Source organism: Archocentrus centrarchus, chromosome 1 (assembly GCF_007364275.1).
Source record: "Archocentrus centrarchus isolate MPI-CPG fArcCen1 chromosome 1, fArcCen1, whole genome shotgun sequence".
Classification (NCBI taxonomy): domain Eukaryota; kingdom Metazoa; phylum Chordata; class Actinopteri; order Cichliformes; family Cichlidae; genus Archocentrus; species Archocentrus centrarchus.
Window position 1 is genome coordinate 2,574,767 of NC_044346.1, and position 17,154 is coordinate 2,591,920.

At 49.3% G+C, this 17,154-nt stretch overlaps 1 protein-coding gene across 1 annotated transcript; it reads left to right on the plus strand.

Moving 5' to 3' along the window:
- Positions 1 to 808: 808 nt before the first annotated feature.
- Positions 809 to 16,985, plus strand: tmem178a (transmembrane protein 178a). The gene is made up of 4 exons (XM_030743089.1): positions 809 to 1,489; positions 3,121 to 3,234; positions 15,517 to 15,654; positions 16,526 to 16,985. The coding sequence occupies exons 1-4, from the start codon at positions 967 to 969 to the stop codon at positions 16,765 to 16,767; spliced, it is 1,017 nt and encodes a 338-aa protein (XP_030598949.1). The 5' UTR covers positions 809 to 966; the 3' UTR covers positions 16,768 to 16,985.
- The last annotated feature ends 169 nt before the right edge of the window (positions 16,986 to 17,154 follow it).

Here is a 17,154-nt window from a genome sequence, read left to right on the forward strand (position 1 = left end):
TTTCAGTCTGTCCTGAAAAATGTTATTCCCATGGCAATGTATCTACGGCAAAGAAAGGTCCATTTAAAAGCTGCAGAAACAAAACAATCTGAACTTTGTTTTAAAAGGAAGTTCATTTTTATAGTTTTATTTTGAAGGGAGGGGCGACTCATTTCTCACAGTGTCACAGCAGAGCTCACGTGAGCAGGCGTTCATGCGTTCATCATGTGTTCATGTGCTCTGAGCTGCAGGACAACAAAACAGACAACTCTCTGCACTTCCGGCCATGATTTTCACAATAAAGGCCACTTTTCCCTGAAGGATGAAAATGAGAATTCCGATTCACCTGGTTTGATGGTTTCTGTCGTTTCTGACAGGCTGAAACGAAGCGACTCTGATTTCTCAGTGAAAGTCAGACTGCAGCCGGTGGACTTTATTGTGAAGGAGCATTTAACAGAGCAAGTGAACACGAAGTGAACAGAATGAGTCGCTTTTAAAAAAAAAAGTTCAAGAACATTCAAAAGTAGAAATTTACTTTCCTGAAACAGCCACAAAAGTCAGAAAAAATTTGTTTAACAACATAAACTACATAGAAGACTTTTCTTCTTCCTCCTCAGACTGAAGAGACTGAAGAACATCTGGAACATCTGCACACTGAAGCACCAGGCTTAGAATATCCCACATGGAAAACAAAATAAATCTGAAGCATGATTGTAAACATGCTTCAGACGAACGAATCATGTTTTTTAATGTTATATTTACCAGTTGCAGCCTCTGACTGAAACCTGCTCATTATTCCTTCATGTCGTCCTTCTCCCGTTTCTCCTGCCGATAAAGTCATTTTACTCTGAAGGCGCTTTCTGGGCACTTCCGGTACTGACGGGGTTACCTGCCTCCACCTTGGCGCATCTCTGACGGTCAGTCGGCATGACAACGCGCTCTCGAGGACAAACGGGGAACGGCTGATCGGGAGGATGGCAGCAGAAGATGCCCAGTAACGGCAACAGCGGTGGGAATCGAGCGGAGAGCGGGACCGGGACCGGGACCCGCTCCGGGACCGGGAGCGGCTCGGTCCATGTCCCGGCCATGGAGCGAGCCCGGCCGGCCACGGTGACGGTGTCCGCGGTGAGCCTCGCGCTCAGCGTGCTGTCACTGCTGCTGCTGGTCACCGCAATCTCCACCGACCACTGGTACGAGACCGACACGCGCAGGCACAAGGAGAACTGCGACCGGCACGGCTCCGACTCCAACGATCAGAAGAACCGCGAGATGCCCATCTACCATCTGCCACTGGTGGACAGCGGGGCCCGGCAGCGGGACGTGGCGCTGATGAAGCCCGTGCATGTGGGCAGCAGAGAGGAGGAGCTGCTGGAGAACTGGCGGGCCATCCTGGGGATGGGCATCCTGGAGACAGAGTGCGGCAGGCCGCTGTTCTCCACCCACTCCGGCTTGTGGAGGAAGTGCTATTTCAAGGGACTGGACCCGGACATCGACAAGCTCATCGACCGGGGTCAGACTGCGCGCTCTCTCTCTCTCACACACACACACACACACACACACAAAGTGCACACTGCAGATAGGTTAACACACACAAGCTCACCGACTGGGTCAGAAAACTGTGTGAGTGTGTTTATATATGTGTGTTGGCATCATGTATGTGTGCCCATATGCTGGTTAATATATGACAGCAGCACACAGCACATGATTAATGGCTTAATGACACACACACACACACACACACACACACACACACACACACACACACACACACACACACACACACACACACACACACACACACACACAGGCATCAGGCTGTAATCACAGTTCACATTCTCAGGTTTGAGGTTTAAAATCAAAATCTTTCATTATGTGTTGAAGCCATTTTATCCTCATGTTTACATGTGTGATCAGAGATCAGTAATAACATCATCAGTAAAGACCATCAGTTTTTGATGGATGATTGATTGATAGACTGGAGACACACAGTCTGCTACAACCGACCTGCTTCTACACCCACATAAACACTCCATCCATCTGTCGTGTGTGGTGCAGAAATGTGGAGCTCAGTTTGTTTATACTCACTGGATGGTCATGGTGTGTGTGCATGCGTGTGTGTATACGACTTCCTGTACACACACACACACACACACACACACACACACACACACACACACACACACACACAGATGATATGGTATGTTTAACACTGGATGACATCACAGTAGGTGGTATAAATCATGTGGTCATCATTAATGTGAGGCCACGCCCTCCTGAACCCTGCAGTAACTGTGAGGTGCATCGTGGGATTTGTAGGTCTGTGTTTTTGTGCTGACCTGCGAGCAGATTGGACACACTGGTCCTGCTTGCTCTCTGCAGGCGCCGGCGCTGCAGTGTGTGTGTCTGCAGTCTGGCTGGCTGCCGAGCCGAGAGTTGGAGGTCAGAGCGATAACGAGCGGCTAGGAGCCGGACCACACATCAGATTAGAGCTGTCCTAATCACATCAGCTGACATTATGTTACATATCATTATGCAGCATTAGGCTGGAGCTCAGATCCGATTAGATCGATTGATCCTTGCGGGTAGGGCCAACAACAAGCACAAGCACTTCCTCTTTATACAGGCGCCGGCGTCTGTTTATTCTCTAAACACTGGAATCATGTTTGGATCATCACAGAAACAGATTCACACTGAACCAAAGGACTAGCAGGACCTGGACTAAAAAATCCTGATCAGTCCTGCTCCTGGTTAGCCTTGATTAGATTTGGTTAGTCCTGGTTAGTTTTGGTTAGTCTTGGTCAGTTAGTCCTGGTTAGCTTTGGTTAGTTTTGGTCTTGTCCTGTGGTCAGACTGCCATGTGGACCAACAGCTGTGGACCCCACTGACCTGTCGTGGTTCTTACTGGACTTCTCAGTTAGCCGCTTGGAGGATGTTGCGCAGTTGGTGTGCAACATCATGCGACCCCTTGATGATGATGTCTGGTGTGTATATAACCCGCCGTCAGGTAACACGTCAGGATGTTTAATGCAGTGTTGCTATGTTTTGTCAGCTTGGATCTGCAAACAGCGGAGTAGTGATGACATCAGCTCAGGTACACTTGTGTGTGAATCTTAAAGGTGTCTCACCTGTGTGACTCTGCAGGTATTGCAGATCGCTGCACTGCTGTGAAGTATCACTTCTCTCAGCCAATCAGACTGAGGAACATCCCCCTGAACCTGACCAGGACCATCCAGCAGGACGAGTGGCACTTGCTGCGTGAGTACACGTGCACAAACACACACACTCTGCACCTTCTGAAATGTATCTCACCTGTAGATTTTGAGATGGCGATCTGTGGAAAAACGAGCAGGAAAACGCTCAGTGAAAAAGAGACGCTGACTGAGAAGATTCCAAACCGTACGGAGAAAATGAGGAAGACGTGCGCTGCCGCGGGAACAGAGATGTTTTCTCCTGCAACCAACGAGTGAGATTTTACTCAGATCTGCAACAGAAACCCACGAGTAATGTAAGGAGTACGACTGATTAGGCAGCAGCTGCAGATTCTGAGACACCGCGTGATTTCACCCGCTGAGCGTAACAAAGAGCGGGATTTTGTTGAGCTCAGAGGAGGGAGTGAGAGCTGAACAGGGAGCATTTCATTTGAGCTTCTGCCTGAACAGAACAGAAAGTCTTTATTTGTCATCGTACAGGTGTGCAATGACATTTGGAGAAGCTCCCTGAGAAGCGTATACAAACCCGAAGAGCAATCAAGTCAAACCTTTAAGTCTTAGTCCTGGTCCTATTCAGACTTGTTTTATAAAACTAAAAAATTATATAAATGTAAACATGTAAGAATTTAAATGAGCAAAAAAAAAGAAGTATAGGTAAGAATGCACACACATCCACTGCCCAGTGTCATAATACAGAATTGGTGGGTAGTCCCTGCTGCACACCTCCTGGTACTGCCCTGACTGGCACAGCTCAAGATATACCAATATACTTGTGAGGCTGAAAACAAGCACATTAAAATAAATAAATAAATGAAAGGAAAAAAAGTGAATAAAATAATGATAATATTAAAGAAAATTAATAATTGAAACAATTCTGTGAACCTTATTCTGGTGGAGGGGTTTCTGTATCCTAGTGATACCAGGGGCAAATTGGTCCTGAGTGAGGGGCCAGACAAAGAGCAATTCCAGCAATCCTTATGAGAAGAAGATCAAGGGAACAGTTGACCTTCTCTGGGATAGGGTTACCGGGGCCCCACCCTGGAGCCAGGCCTGGAGAGGGTGCTAGATGGAGAGCGCTTGGTAGCCGGGCCTTAGCCTGAGGAGACACGGACCCATCCTGACTGCTGTTGCCAAATGACAGTTCATAGTACCCAGGCTCCTTGGTGTCACTGGGTGGGTTGCTCGAGAGTGCATCTGGTGACTCTGTCGTTCTGCTGGAAGACGTTATCACTCGTGGGCAACAACAGTGAGACATGGAGGGCTGTAACAGCCTGATTTGAACCTGAGTGGTGTTTTCTTACTGGACTTGTGTGCAGACCACAGTTTGTCCATAATGAACACCATGTTTGAACATAACGATGTCCATAAGTGCACGTGACACCAGGACACCCTAGGTTGCAGGTTGATGATCAATTTTGTAATCGTATCAGCAGAACTGTGAGCATATGTTCTGGACATTCTGGTGAAGAGAGGAGCTGAACTGTCAACTGATCACCACCTGGTGGTGAGTTGAATCAGGTGGACAAATCTGGCACACCTAAACATATAGTGAGGGTGCGCTGGGAACACCTGGCAGAGGCTCCAGTCTCTGCAGCGTTGCATGGAACTCTGGGGCGGTGCCTCTGGATTGGCAGACTGGGGTGGTGGTTTCCATTTTCAAGAAGGGGGACCAGAAGGTGTGCTTCACCTATAGGCAGATCACACTCCTCAGCCTCTCCAGGAAGGTGTATGCCAGGCTGATGGAAAGGAGAGTTCATCTGTTTGTCGAACTGATCATCACCTGGTGGTGAGTTCGATCAGGTGGCTGGGGAAGATGGTGGACAGATCTGGCACGCCTAAACGTTTACTGAGAATGCGCTGGGAATACCTGACAGAGGCCCCAGTTTGCAGGATCTTCAACTCCCAGCTCCAGCCGAACACCACAGGGTGTGCTCCAACTATCAGGGGATCGCACTCCTCAGCCCCCCTAGGAAGATCTGTGCCAGGGTGCTGGAAGGGAGCTTTTGTTCGTTAGTCGAACCTCAGATCCAAGAGGAACAATGCTGTTTTCGTCCTGGTCGTGGAACACTGGACCAACTCTTTATCCTTTCAAGGATATTCGAGTGCATGTGGGAGTTTGCCCGACCAGTCTACATGTGTTTTGTGGACTTGAAGAAGGCATTCGACCGAATCCCTTGGGGTATCCTGTGGGGGGTACTGTGGGAGTGTGGGGTGTCTGGCCCGTCATTATGAGCCATTCAGTCCCTGTTCAACTGCAGCGAGATCTTGGTCCATATTGTTTTGCAATAAGTCTGATTCATTTCCTGTGGGTGTTGGACTTTGCCAGGACTGCCCTTTGTCACTGATTTTTAGGCGTAGCCTTGTGGTGGAAGGCTTCCGCCTCGGTGGCCTCAGAATCTTATCTCTGCTTTTTGCGGATGATGTGGTCCTGTTGGCTTCATCAGGTGGTGGCCTCCAGCTGGAGCAGTTCGCACTGGAGTGTGAAGTGGCAGGTATGAGAATTTGCACCTCCCAAGTCTGAGGCCATGGTCCAGAGGAGTTTACGGACCTGTTTACATGAGAATGATCCAGTGGAAACGGTCTCATTTTTCTGTTTTTGAAAATGAATGCATTCAGACGGAAATGTTTTTAAAATGATTGCCGTTCACATGGAACTGCAAGACAGTGAAAATGATGTAGTTCTTGTGCCAGGCCACAAGTTGGCAGTGTGTGTATAGGAGTTGCAACCATAGTGCGCATGTGCTAGTGACCCCCGTTTTCAAAAAAGTAGTGTTTTTGTTGTTTACACAGACGGAGAACATCTCAAACCTGTTTTCAAATCGTGCTGTTTTCAGGGACTCGAAATGCAGTTGTCTTGTAAACAACAGGCCGAAATGCATCAAAGCTTTATTGTTTTCACCTGAAACGTTCTCATGTAAATGGGGCCTAAGTATCTCGGGGTCTCGTTCACAAGTGAGGGGAGAAGAGAGCAGGAGATTGACAGATGGATTGGGGCTGCGTCTGCAGTGATGCGGATGCTGCACCGGTCCATTGTGGTGAAGAGCATTTATGTCAATTTAGCTGTCAATTTAGTGGGCGATCTACGTCCCTACCCTCACCTACGATCACGAGCTTTGGGTAGTGACCAAAAGAACCAGACTGCAGATACAAGCGGCAGAAATGAGCTTCCTCCAAAGGGTGGCTGGCCTTTTCCTTAGAGATAAGGTGAGGAGTGCAGTCATTTGGGAGGGCCACAGAGCACAGAGTACATTTCCTTTATCAGTAATAATAATAATAAATATTATTATAATTCTTCATTTAGTTCATGTCATGGTCCGGGGTCCACAGGACCCCGTGTGTTTTTGTTTTGCTTCGTTTTGTCTGTTCTGTTTGGGATTTCTTTTGGTTGTGAGGTTTAATTATTTCTAGTCCCTGGTGTTCTCTCTATTGTGTCAGGTCTGCGTTTCTGTTCCATCGTGTTACTTCCTGTTTTATTTTGATAGTCATCCAGTTCTGGTCTCTTGTGTTTAGTTTTGCTTCCCCTGGTCTCGTCAGTGTTATCAGTGTCACCTGTGTTCCCACCTGTTTCCTCTTCCCTCATCAGGCCTCTTGTGTATTTAAGTCCAGTGTTTTCAGTGCCTGTTGTCGCGTCGTCGTCTATGTCTCCTGCTGTGTATCCTGTTCTGCTTTCATATTTTGCTCGGTGTTTTGCCACTAGCTCTGCCTAGTCCGGCCTTTTGTTGTGCACCTGATAATAAAGTTGAATTACCTTTTACCTGTGCCTGGCGTGTCCTGCATTGGGGTCCTCCTTCCTGCCTGCCACACAGACGATACATGACAGAACGACGCGACCAGAATGGACCCCGCGGATACGGAGGTGTACAGTGGCTCTCGCCTGGCTCTGGGGGGACCCGAATATTGGAAGGGTCCCCGACAACGCCGCTCACCTCTACAGCCTAAGCCGCAGGTTTATCATGGGGACGGACTGTTTTTGGCTCCAGCCGCTCCCGCACCTGCCTCTCCGCTCACTCGCCCCTCTTCCCTCTCGCAGTCAGAGCAACAACGGAGGAAGAGGAATTCTCGGCGGCAGCGGAGGGAGTTTTCTCCGGAGCCAAGTGGGATGACGCCAGAGGAAGCGTTTTCCCGGTACCTGGGATATAAAGGTCCCTGGCCACCCAGTTCACTCTCTTCACTGCCGCCTCAGCCTGTTCCGGAGGGCAGGCAGCTAGACTCCCAGCAGCGGTGGAGAGGATCCCCTCCGGCGCCGTGCGGTATAAAGCCGCGGATTTCATCGCCACCATCGCTGCCGCAGGTTTCCCCGCCGTCTGCACCACCAGTATCTCAGCCCACCAACACAGTGAGTCAGTCTGTTTTGGGTTCAAAAGGAACTATTAAACCACAAACTGTTAGCAAGGCTCACATGGACAAACCTGAAACCATATCATACCGTGAAGCTATGGACTCAGCGGCTCTTGCCCTATTTGAGGAAAAGAAAACAATAATCATTCGGAGAGTGGACACTCTGTGTTTTGAACTGTTGTCTGACCCGTGTGAGGAAGAACAGAAAGCCATTGCAGCCAAGCTTCAAGGGCTGGTTGATAACTCTCCTTGGCTTCTGGATTCCTTACACGGGTTAGTAAAGGACTTTCTGGTCACCACCCTTCGCCTTCAGCCGTCCACACCTGCAGCAGCAGAGCATCTGCCCCAGCTTCAGTCTCCGTCGCCTGCATCAGCAGAGCCCCCGCTGCCACAGTCACGCACCAAGCCGCCTGCAGCAGCAGCTGCAGCTCTTCCTCTGTCTCAGTCAGCTGTAGCTTCAGCTCCCCTCCAGTCTCAGTCAGCTGTAGCTCCAGCCTCCCTCCAGTCTCAGTCAGCTGTAGCTCCAGCCTCCCTCCAGTCTCAGTCAGCTGTAGCTCCAGCCTCCCTCCAGTCTCAGTCAGCTGTAGCTCCAGCCTCCCTCCAGTCTCAGTCAGCTGTAGCTCCTCCAGCCTCCCTCCAGTCTCAGTCAGCTGTAGCTCCTCCAGCCTCCCTCCAGTCTCAGTCAGCTGTAGCTCCTCCAGCCTCCCTCCAGTCTCAGTCAGCTCCTGCTCCTCCAGCCTCCCTCCAGTCTCAGTCAGCTCCTGCTCCTGTAGCTCTGCCTCGCTCTCAGTCAGCTCCTGCTCCTGTAGCTCTGCCTCGCACTCAGTCAGCTCCTGCTCCTGTAGCTCTGCCTCGCACTCAGTCAGCTCCTGCTCCTGTAGCTCTGCCTCGCACTCAGTCAGCTCCTGCTCCTGTAGCTCTGCCTCGCACTCAGTCAGCTCCTGCTCCTGTAGCTCTGCCTCGCACTCAGTCAGCTCCTGCTCCTGTAGCTCTGCCTCGCACTCAGTCAGCTCCTGCTCCTGTAGCTCTGCCTCGCACTCAGTCAGCTCCTGCTCCTGTAGCTCTGCCTCGCACTCAGTCAGCTCCTGCTCCTGTAGCTCTGCCTCGCACTCAGTCAGCTCCTGCTCCTGTAGCTCTGCCTCGCACTCAGTCAGCTCCTGCTCCTGTAGCTCTGCCTCGCACTCAGTCAGCTCCTGCTCCTGTAGCTCTGCCTCGCACTCAGTCAGCTCCTGCTCCTGTAGCTCTGCCTCGCACTCAGTAAGCTCCTGCTCCTGTAGCTCTGCCTCGCACTCAGTCAGCTCCTGCTCCAGTCGCTCTGCCTCGCACTCAGTTAGCTTCTGCTCCAGTCGCTCTGCCTCGCACTCAGTTAGCTTCTGCTCCAGTCGCTCTGCCTCGCACTCAGTTAGCTTCTGCTCCAGTCGCTCTGCCTCGCACTCAGTTAGCTTCCACGCAGTCAAAGTCCCCAGTGTCAGCACTACCAGGTACCTCACAGTTGTCAATGTTAGCTGTAGCAGTCTCCCCTCAGTCTTGGTCAGCTGCAACTACCCCTCAGCTTCTGCCAGCACCTCTGGTGTCAGCCTCAGTAGCTTCCCTGTCTCAGCCCCAGTCTCTCCCGTCAGCTGCTGTAGAGTCCCTAGTCTCCCAGTCAGAGTCCCAGTCAGCTCCCCAGTCACCATCAACCTCACCATCGGACTCACCCAAACAATGCCCTAAGCAGACCCAGCCGTCGGAGGGGACGACTGCGCGCCCTGCAAAGCAGCCCCAGCCTGCACATCCAGAGCCCACGCTGGAGGGTCCCGCTCAGTCCGAGCCTCCTGTCTCGTCTGTTTGTCGCCGCCGCCATTGGAAGCACAGCCGGCCTCCTGTCCTGTCCCGCGGCCGGCCTCCAGTCCTGTCTCTTCGCCGCCGCCGCCATTGGGAGCGCGGCCGGCCTCCAGTCCTGTCTCTTCGCCGCCGCCGCCGCTGGGAGCGCGGTCGGCCTCCAGTCCTGTCTCTTCGCCGCCGCCGCCGCTGGGAGCGCGGCCGGCCTCCAGTCCTGTCTCTTCGTCGCCGCCGCCGCTGGGAGCGCGGCCGGCCTCCAGTCCGGTCTCTTCGTCGCCGCCGCCGCTGGGAGCGCGGCCGGCCTCCAGTCCTGTCTCTTCGTCGCCGCCGCCGCTGGGAGCGCGGCCGGCCTCCAGTCCTGTCTCTTCGTCGCCGCCGCCGCTGGGAGCGCGGCCGGCCTCCAGTCCTGTCTCTTCGTCGCCGCCGCCGCTGGGAGCGCGGCCGGCCTCCAGTCCTGTCTCTTCGTCGCCGCCGCCGCTGGGAGCGCGGCCGGCCTCCAGTCCTGTCTCTTCGTCGCCGCCGCCGCTGGGAGCGCGGCCGGCCTCCAGTCCTGTCTCTTCGTCGCCGCCGCCGCTGGGAGCGCGGCCGGCCTCCAGTCCTGTCTCTTCGTCGCCGCCGCCGCTGGGAGCGCGGCCGGCCTCCAGTCCTGTCTCTTCGTCGCCGCCGCCGCTGGGAGCGCGGCCGGCCTCCAGTCCTGTCTCTTCGTCGCCGCCGCCGCTGGGAGCGCGGCCGGCCTCCTGTCTCGTCTCTTCGCCGCCCACCTGAGGTCATCCATCGTCGCCGTCGCTGGGAGCGTGGTCGGCCTCCTGAGGACCCTTCTTTTTCCTGGCCTGTGATTTCTGCCCCTTGGCCCGGGCGGCCCCCTGAACATTATGGACTGGTTTCTGGCCTTGTGCTGTTTTTTTGTTTGGGCCCTGTGTTTTTTGTTTCTGGTTCTTTGTGTTTTGTTGTTTTGGTTCCCTGGACTGCTTCGGCCATCTTTGTCCTCGTACCCTGAACTGTTTATTGGACTGTTTTTTTCTGGCTTGGTGGCGCCGATTTTTGGTTTGCCCTGTGTTTTTGTTTTGTTTTGGACCTTGTCACTTCCCTGGCAGACCCCCTGACCTGTTTTTGACTTCTGTTTTGTCCCCCGGGTTTGGTTTGTTTCGGTCCCTCCGTCCGGTTCCCCCTCCTCCCGCCCTGGTCTGGTTTGTTTTGTTTTTTTTTTTTTGTTTGTTTCGGTTGGGACGTCTGGGGCCGTCCCTTGAGGGGGGGGTACTGTCATGGTCCGGGGTCCACAGGACCCCGTGTGTTTTTGTTTTGCTTCGTTTTGTCTGTTCTGTTTGGGATTTCTTTTGGTTGTGAGGTTTAATTATTTCTAGTCCCTGGTGTTCTCTCTATTGTGTCAGGTCTGCGTTTCTGTTCCATCGTGTTACTTCCTGTTTTATTTTGATAGTCATCCAGTTCTGGTCTCTTGTGTTTAGTTTTGCTTCCCCTGGTCTCGTCAGTGTTATCAGTGTCACCTGTGTTCCCACCTGTTTCCTCTTCCCTCATCAGGCCTCTTGTGTATTTAAGTCCAGTGTTTTCAGTGCCTGTTGTCGCGTCGTCGTCTATGTCTCCTGCTGTGTATCCTGTTCTGCTTTCATATTTTGCTCGGTGTTTTGCCACTAGCTCTGCCTAGTCCGGCCTTTTGTTGTGCACCTGATAATAAAGTTGAATTACCTTTTACCTGTGCCTGGCGTGTCCTGCATTGGGGTCCTCCTTCCTGCCTGCCACACAGACGATACATGACAGTTCATCATTTAGTTACAAATACAATAGGGTGATTACTGTGTTTGAATAGGGTGATTACTAAAGGACGGCTTCCTGCGCAGCGCTTTTATTCGGACTTTCACAATAAGATCACGTGGGTTACACCAAATGCAGTTTACAGCATGTAATAAACAACATTCTTGGCTTTTTCCTTACCATATATGGTAGTAAGTATCCTGTAGAATGTGCATGTAACATGGCGTATATGAGACACGTATCCTATATGTGTTCTCTGCAGGCTGAAAACAGCCTGCAGGTAACTACAACTTCCTTTGTAAAAAATGTCACCACGTGTTTCCATTTCAAACATAAAAACAACAGTATCATATGTACATAAAACAACTTATAGAAAATATACAAACAGAAGATATGATAATTCATAAGAAACAGAATGGAATTTATACCATAACTCCAACACAAGGCTTGGTTAAATTCAGTGCTTTTTAAGGGGGACTGACAGTTTTTCTAGAGAGACATAATCAATTAATGCATATATAGTCATTTTTGATATCCAGTTTAAAAGGATGACCTTCTTGGTGAGAGTTAGGGCTGTAAGGAGAACATAATGGACCTCACAATTAGACGGATGATAAGTTGCTTTATTTAGATCCAGAGTTTCAGGGACAACAGGCTGCAGCAGCCCAGTAAGTGTGAAAGGTGATTCCAAAAGTGTCTAATTGAGGTGCAGATAGTAAGAAGGTGTCAGAGGTGTTTTGTTTAATTCACTAAATCCTATTTTGTTTCTAATGTAGTTGAAGATGATGCAGATCTGGAGAAAATTAGGTTTCTGTAAATATGTCATATAATTTTCCTGTAAGTTTCAGAATAGTCTGAAAAATACAATTTAATAGCAGTTGTTTGATTTTTAATATTCTAAGAATTGAGAATTTCCAATGCCAAATTCATGGACTAAATATTGAAAATTAACAAAAAAATCATTATTAAATAAATGCAGAAGATGGGTAATCCCTTTATCTTTCCATTTTATTACATTGAATGTAGTTTTATTGATTATAAGGTCTGGCTTGTTCCAAATTGGTGACCTGAGGGAGAATGTAACTGTGGAATTTCCACCAAGCTGTCAGAGTTGCAGCTATTGATATGCTTTGGAAGCACTGATGGTTTTTTTGTTTTTTCAATAGATTGACAGATTAAAGGAAGGACCGTTAACTGTATATCTTTAGATAATGCTTGTTCCATATCTAACCAGGAGGAGTCAGACTGAGAGTGATTGAGCCATTGAGTGATTATTTTAGCTGGTTTACAAGATCGTAAAATTCAAAGTTCGGGGATTCTAATCCTGAAATTTAGATTTTTGCTATGTTGAGTTTTATATGAGGAGGCTTGTTTCTCCAATAGAATTTTGACAGGGCAGAATTAAGGGATGTGAACCAGGTCCTGTTTGGACAAATGTGGATCACTGAAAATAAATAATTAATTTTAGGTAAGACTGACATTCCTTTGTAAAGGGAGACGATGAGGTTGGACCAGCCATTTAAATCATATTGTAATGCTTTGAGTAATGAAGTTGAGGCTAAATAGCTTCAGGGACATTTTAATATTGCCTGTGTGGGGGTGGTGCAATGACATCAGGGCTGTCACATCCTGTTTGTCTATACAGAGTGGTAAAACAGTTGATTTAGATCAGTTAATTGAGTAGTCGGTTACTCTTCAGAAGGAAGTAATAATTGAGAGAGATTCTAATAGGGATGGTTGAGGGTTCTGAAGAAGTAATAAAACATCATCTGCATATAGGATGATTTTGTGCTCTGTAGTGGCCGTTTCATTTCGTCTTATTGCAGCTGCTATGGTTCTATGAATAGAGCAAAAAGAGGAGGAGGATATCCTCGCCTGGTCTCACTGTGACGAGTGTAATTTTGTGAAATCAGCCCACTGGTGGTGACTGTGACCATTGGCGAAGTGTCCAATTATCCAATTAATAAATGTTTCCTCAAACCCAAATTTGGGGAGTATTGCAAAAACAAATTTCCAGTTTACTCTATCAAAAGCTTTTTCTGTATCTAGTGAAATAATTACTGTTAGATTTACTGTTGTGGGAAAACTGATTGATGGATGACTGACTGCCTTTAATAAAACCTGTCTGGTTGGGGTGAATGAGAGTGTGTATAACTTTATCTAATCTGATTGGTAATGCCTTGCTTATAATTTTGATGTCTGTATTTAAAAGATCGGTGCTGATTTGACGACTCCCTTAAAAGGCTTCTTGTGAACCTCAGTGCAGCTGGCACACCACACCAAAATGCCATAGCTGAGCTACGGTAGAAGGACACCCCAGTTCTCAATGTGGGTATAGTGCTGCCCACAGTCACAATGTCTGTGAGCCTCAGCTGTGCTCTGTCCTTGTGTGCTTCTTGTTGGGTGCCCATTTCTTTCCCTTTGTGGTCTCTGCTGCCTAATTAAGGTTAGTTTTTGTTCTCCTGAAGTTCTGCATTTCGGTCTTTTATCCTGCAAATATAACAGAGTAAAAAGAAAGTACAGCATCTTTCAGTTCTAATGTTTCCATGATCAGGACATAATAAAAATCATCTGGTCCTCAGCAGGTTCTAAAATTATTTAAATACGTCTTCAGATGACACATTACATCGAGTCATTATTTACTGAACAAACACTGAGCCAACATGCAGAAGCAGTGTGTGAAAAACTGAATCCGCCCCCTGATTCAGCAGCTTGTAGGACCTCCTTCAGCAGCAATAAGTTGCAGTGATGGTTTCCTGTGTGACTTTATCAGTCTGTCACATCAATGTGGAGGAGTTTTGGCCCACTCTCCTTCTCAGCGTTGCTTCAGCTCATTGAGGTTTGCAGCAGGTCTGGACTCTGACCGGGCCGTTGCAGCACCTTCATTCTCGCTGCTGTGCTTGGATCTTTGTCCTGTTATTGACCCAGTTTGGTCCAAGCTTAAGCTGTGGGACAGACGGCCTCACCTGTGCCTCTAGAATACTTTGGTATACAGAGGAGTTCAGGTCACTCAGTGACTGCAGGGAGCCCAAATCCTCAGCCCTCCTCCACCGTGCTGCTCTGAGGTGTTTGTGCTGAGTTTGGTTTCCTCCAAACGTGCGTTATGGACAAACATCTGCACTTTGGTCTCGTTTGTTCCAGAAATCTTGTGGTTTGATCAGATGCAGCTTTGCAAACCTAAGCTGTGCTACCATCTACTTTTAGAGAGAAGAGGCTTTCTCCTGGTAATCTTTCAAACCAGCCATACTTGTACAGTATGTTTCTAATTGTGCTGTCATGAACTTTAACCTTTAACACGCTGACTGAGGCCTGCTGAATCTCTGCTGTCACAGACGTGCTCACCTGCTGATGGTCAGTTAATCAGTGTGTGTATCAGCACCTGGCTGCTGCTGAATTCCTGTGTAGGCAGTGAGGTGGAGTCAGTTTTTCCACATACAGCTTCTGCATGTTGGCTCAGTGTTTGATCAGTAAATAATGACTCGATGTATTTAAATCACTTCAGAACCTGCCGAGGACCAGATGATTTTTATTATGTCCTGATGATGGAAACATTAAAGCTGAAAGAGGCTGTACTTTCTTTTATGTGTGTGTGTGCGCAAGTGTGCATGCGCACGCGCGTGTGTGTGTGTGTGCGTGCGTAGGCAGGTCTCTGTTCCCTCAGTGTGACATTCAGGTTCAGTTGGTGTTTCTGAGTTTTCTTTCACTCTCAGACAGTTTGGCGTCGGTACGTTTTCACACCTGAACACCTGTGCAGGTGACCCTGAGAGGAGCGAGACCTCACAGAAGAAGAAGAAATCATTCTTCATTTCCTGTCATGCATTCACATGCGACCCTGCACGCATGATGATGCATGATGACGACAACTCAGTGAGGTCATTGCAATTGGACGCTTGGTTCTCTTTACACCAACGCTCTGTGTGTTTGGACTGTTTTGCTTCAGCACCAATTACATCTCAGGATTTTAACCCTGTGACATCACTGAGAGCGTCAGTGCCCTATTGGCTGTTCATAGCTCTGATTACAGATTATAGATCAACCTCCATCATTTGGACTCTTCCAGTAATTGGCTTGGCTTCTCGCTGCCCTCCTCGCTGCCAGTCACAGTTGCCACAGAAACACACCATCAGTTTTATGTAACAGCACTAAGGAACAGTTACCACAGCAACGCTCTGTGTTTCTGCATTTCCTGTGCTGATCACTTTGTATATGTGTGTGCGCGAACATGCGAGCTTCCTCTCAGATGTGTCCAGGCCCTCTGTTGGGACTCTGGCGGTTTATTGATCACTGAGATCATCACAGAACCTGACCAGCGTTCACCTGTGGCAGACTCACCTGTGTTTACCCAGGAAATCTGTGTATGTTGTCAAGTACGTGTGTGTGTAACGTGTGTGTTTTTCATCAGACCTACGCCGCATCACGGCAGGCTTTCTGGGCATGGCGGCGGCTGTCCTGCTGTGTGGGAGCATCGTAGCTTCGGTGGGATTCTTCTGGGAGGAGAGTCTGACACAACACGTCTCCGGGCTCCTCTTCCTCATGGCAGGTAACTCACCTGGTCTGTGCAGCAGACCCGTGTCTCCCTATAGTGGTCACAGACGAAACTTTATTTACAAACTGAACATTGAATGTTGCGGCCTCACAGCACAGCTGGGACTCAGAGCATGAGCGAATAGCAGCGAGCAGAGGTGATCGGAGCGAGGCCATCAAAACGAAGATGTCTTAAAAATTCTTTAGAGTAAATCTGAGCGCGACGGTTCATCACACACGTGGTTTCGAGAAGTTCTGAAGGTTAAACAGTGGTCACCTTCACAAGCACTCACCTGAGTATCGGAGGCTGTGAACTCGATCATGTGGACGTGACTCAAACAGGAAGCTGAGCTTTTTTAAATAACTGAAAGGTTTCTGAGAGCATCTTTAGAGAAGCTCGCTCCAGGTCGTAGAAATGAAAGGAGGTGGTGGCTGGGTGTTGGTATATAAATCCAGAAAAAAATAGGACCTAAAATTGAACCTGGTGGCACATCAGCAAACCTTAACAACCTGAAACTGGTTCATGCAAAGCAGATGAATTAATGAGAGTGTAGATATGACAGCTGAGCAGCAGTCAGCCTGAGGTCACTTCCTGTCACTGATCTTCTGTTTCATAGCCTATTTCTAATACCGAGGCCAGGGTATGTTACAGTAATCCATACACTGACTGATGAGAAGCTCTGACACTGTCTGTGTACCACTCTCTGCTATAGCCCCATTTCAAGGAGGAAGGCTCCCCCATGTGGCGACAGTAACCAACTACAAGTGAATATTTTACTTGTTGGTAATCCAGACAAAAGAGCACCTGGTGGACTCAGCCAATCACTCGCAGCCAGTAGATTCCCGGTTCAGGTGTCTGTCTGATATGATTTCTGATCTTTTCTCAGGGATCTTCTGCACCATCTCTCTGTGTACGTATGCAGCCAGCGTGACCTACGACCTTTCCAGAAACCCGCCCTTCATCTACGGCCTACCGGCCGATGTGGATCACGGTTATGGCTGGTCCATCTGCTGCGCCTGGGCCAGTCTGGGTCTCACCGTGGCCTCCGGCTGCCTTGGCACCACCTTCCCCTTCCTGAACCGTGACGGAGCACTGCGATCCAAAACCGCCCGCGAGTCCTCCGTCTGAGCTGAAGGCTGTCAGTCACCCAGAGAAGGAGGACATCATCTGCAGGTTTATTTAGGCCCAGCTCTGTAGTAGGCGGGGCCTTGGACTGCAGATGGAGCTACACACCTGTTTGTGTTTCTGACATGGACTTTTAACAAGTTAGACAATGTCTGTGTAGGTTCTCTGTCATCCAGGTAATTGAAAAAGAAGGTGACTGGACTTCTTTCATTTGTTGAAGATGTTTCACCTCTCATCCAAGAGGCTTCTTCAGTTCTTAAAGCAAAAGGTGGAGAGTCTCAGGTATTTAAACCCTAGTGGGGGTGTCCCCTTCAGAGGTGGTCACTGACCCAATGTTGATCATGTGCCAACATGAGCCAAGGTGTGAAACAAGGTGTGATCTATTGGTGG

Bases quoted from the DNA above. Each gene is read 5' to 3' on its own strand.
- tmem178a (XM_030743089.1), top strand. From the start codon at position 967: ATGCCCAGTAACGGCAACAGCGGTGGGAATCGAGCGGAGAGCGGGACC. The intron at 3,235-15,516 runs GTGAGTACACGT...GTTTTTCATCAG, and splicing joins GGACGAGTGGCACTTGCTGC to ACCTACGCCGCATCACGGCA. The intron at 15,655-16,525 runs GTAACTCACCTG...ATCTTTTCTCAG, and splicing joins GCTCCTCTTCCTCATGGCAG to GGATCTTCTGCACCATCTCT.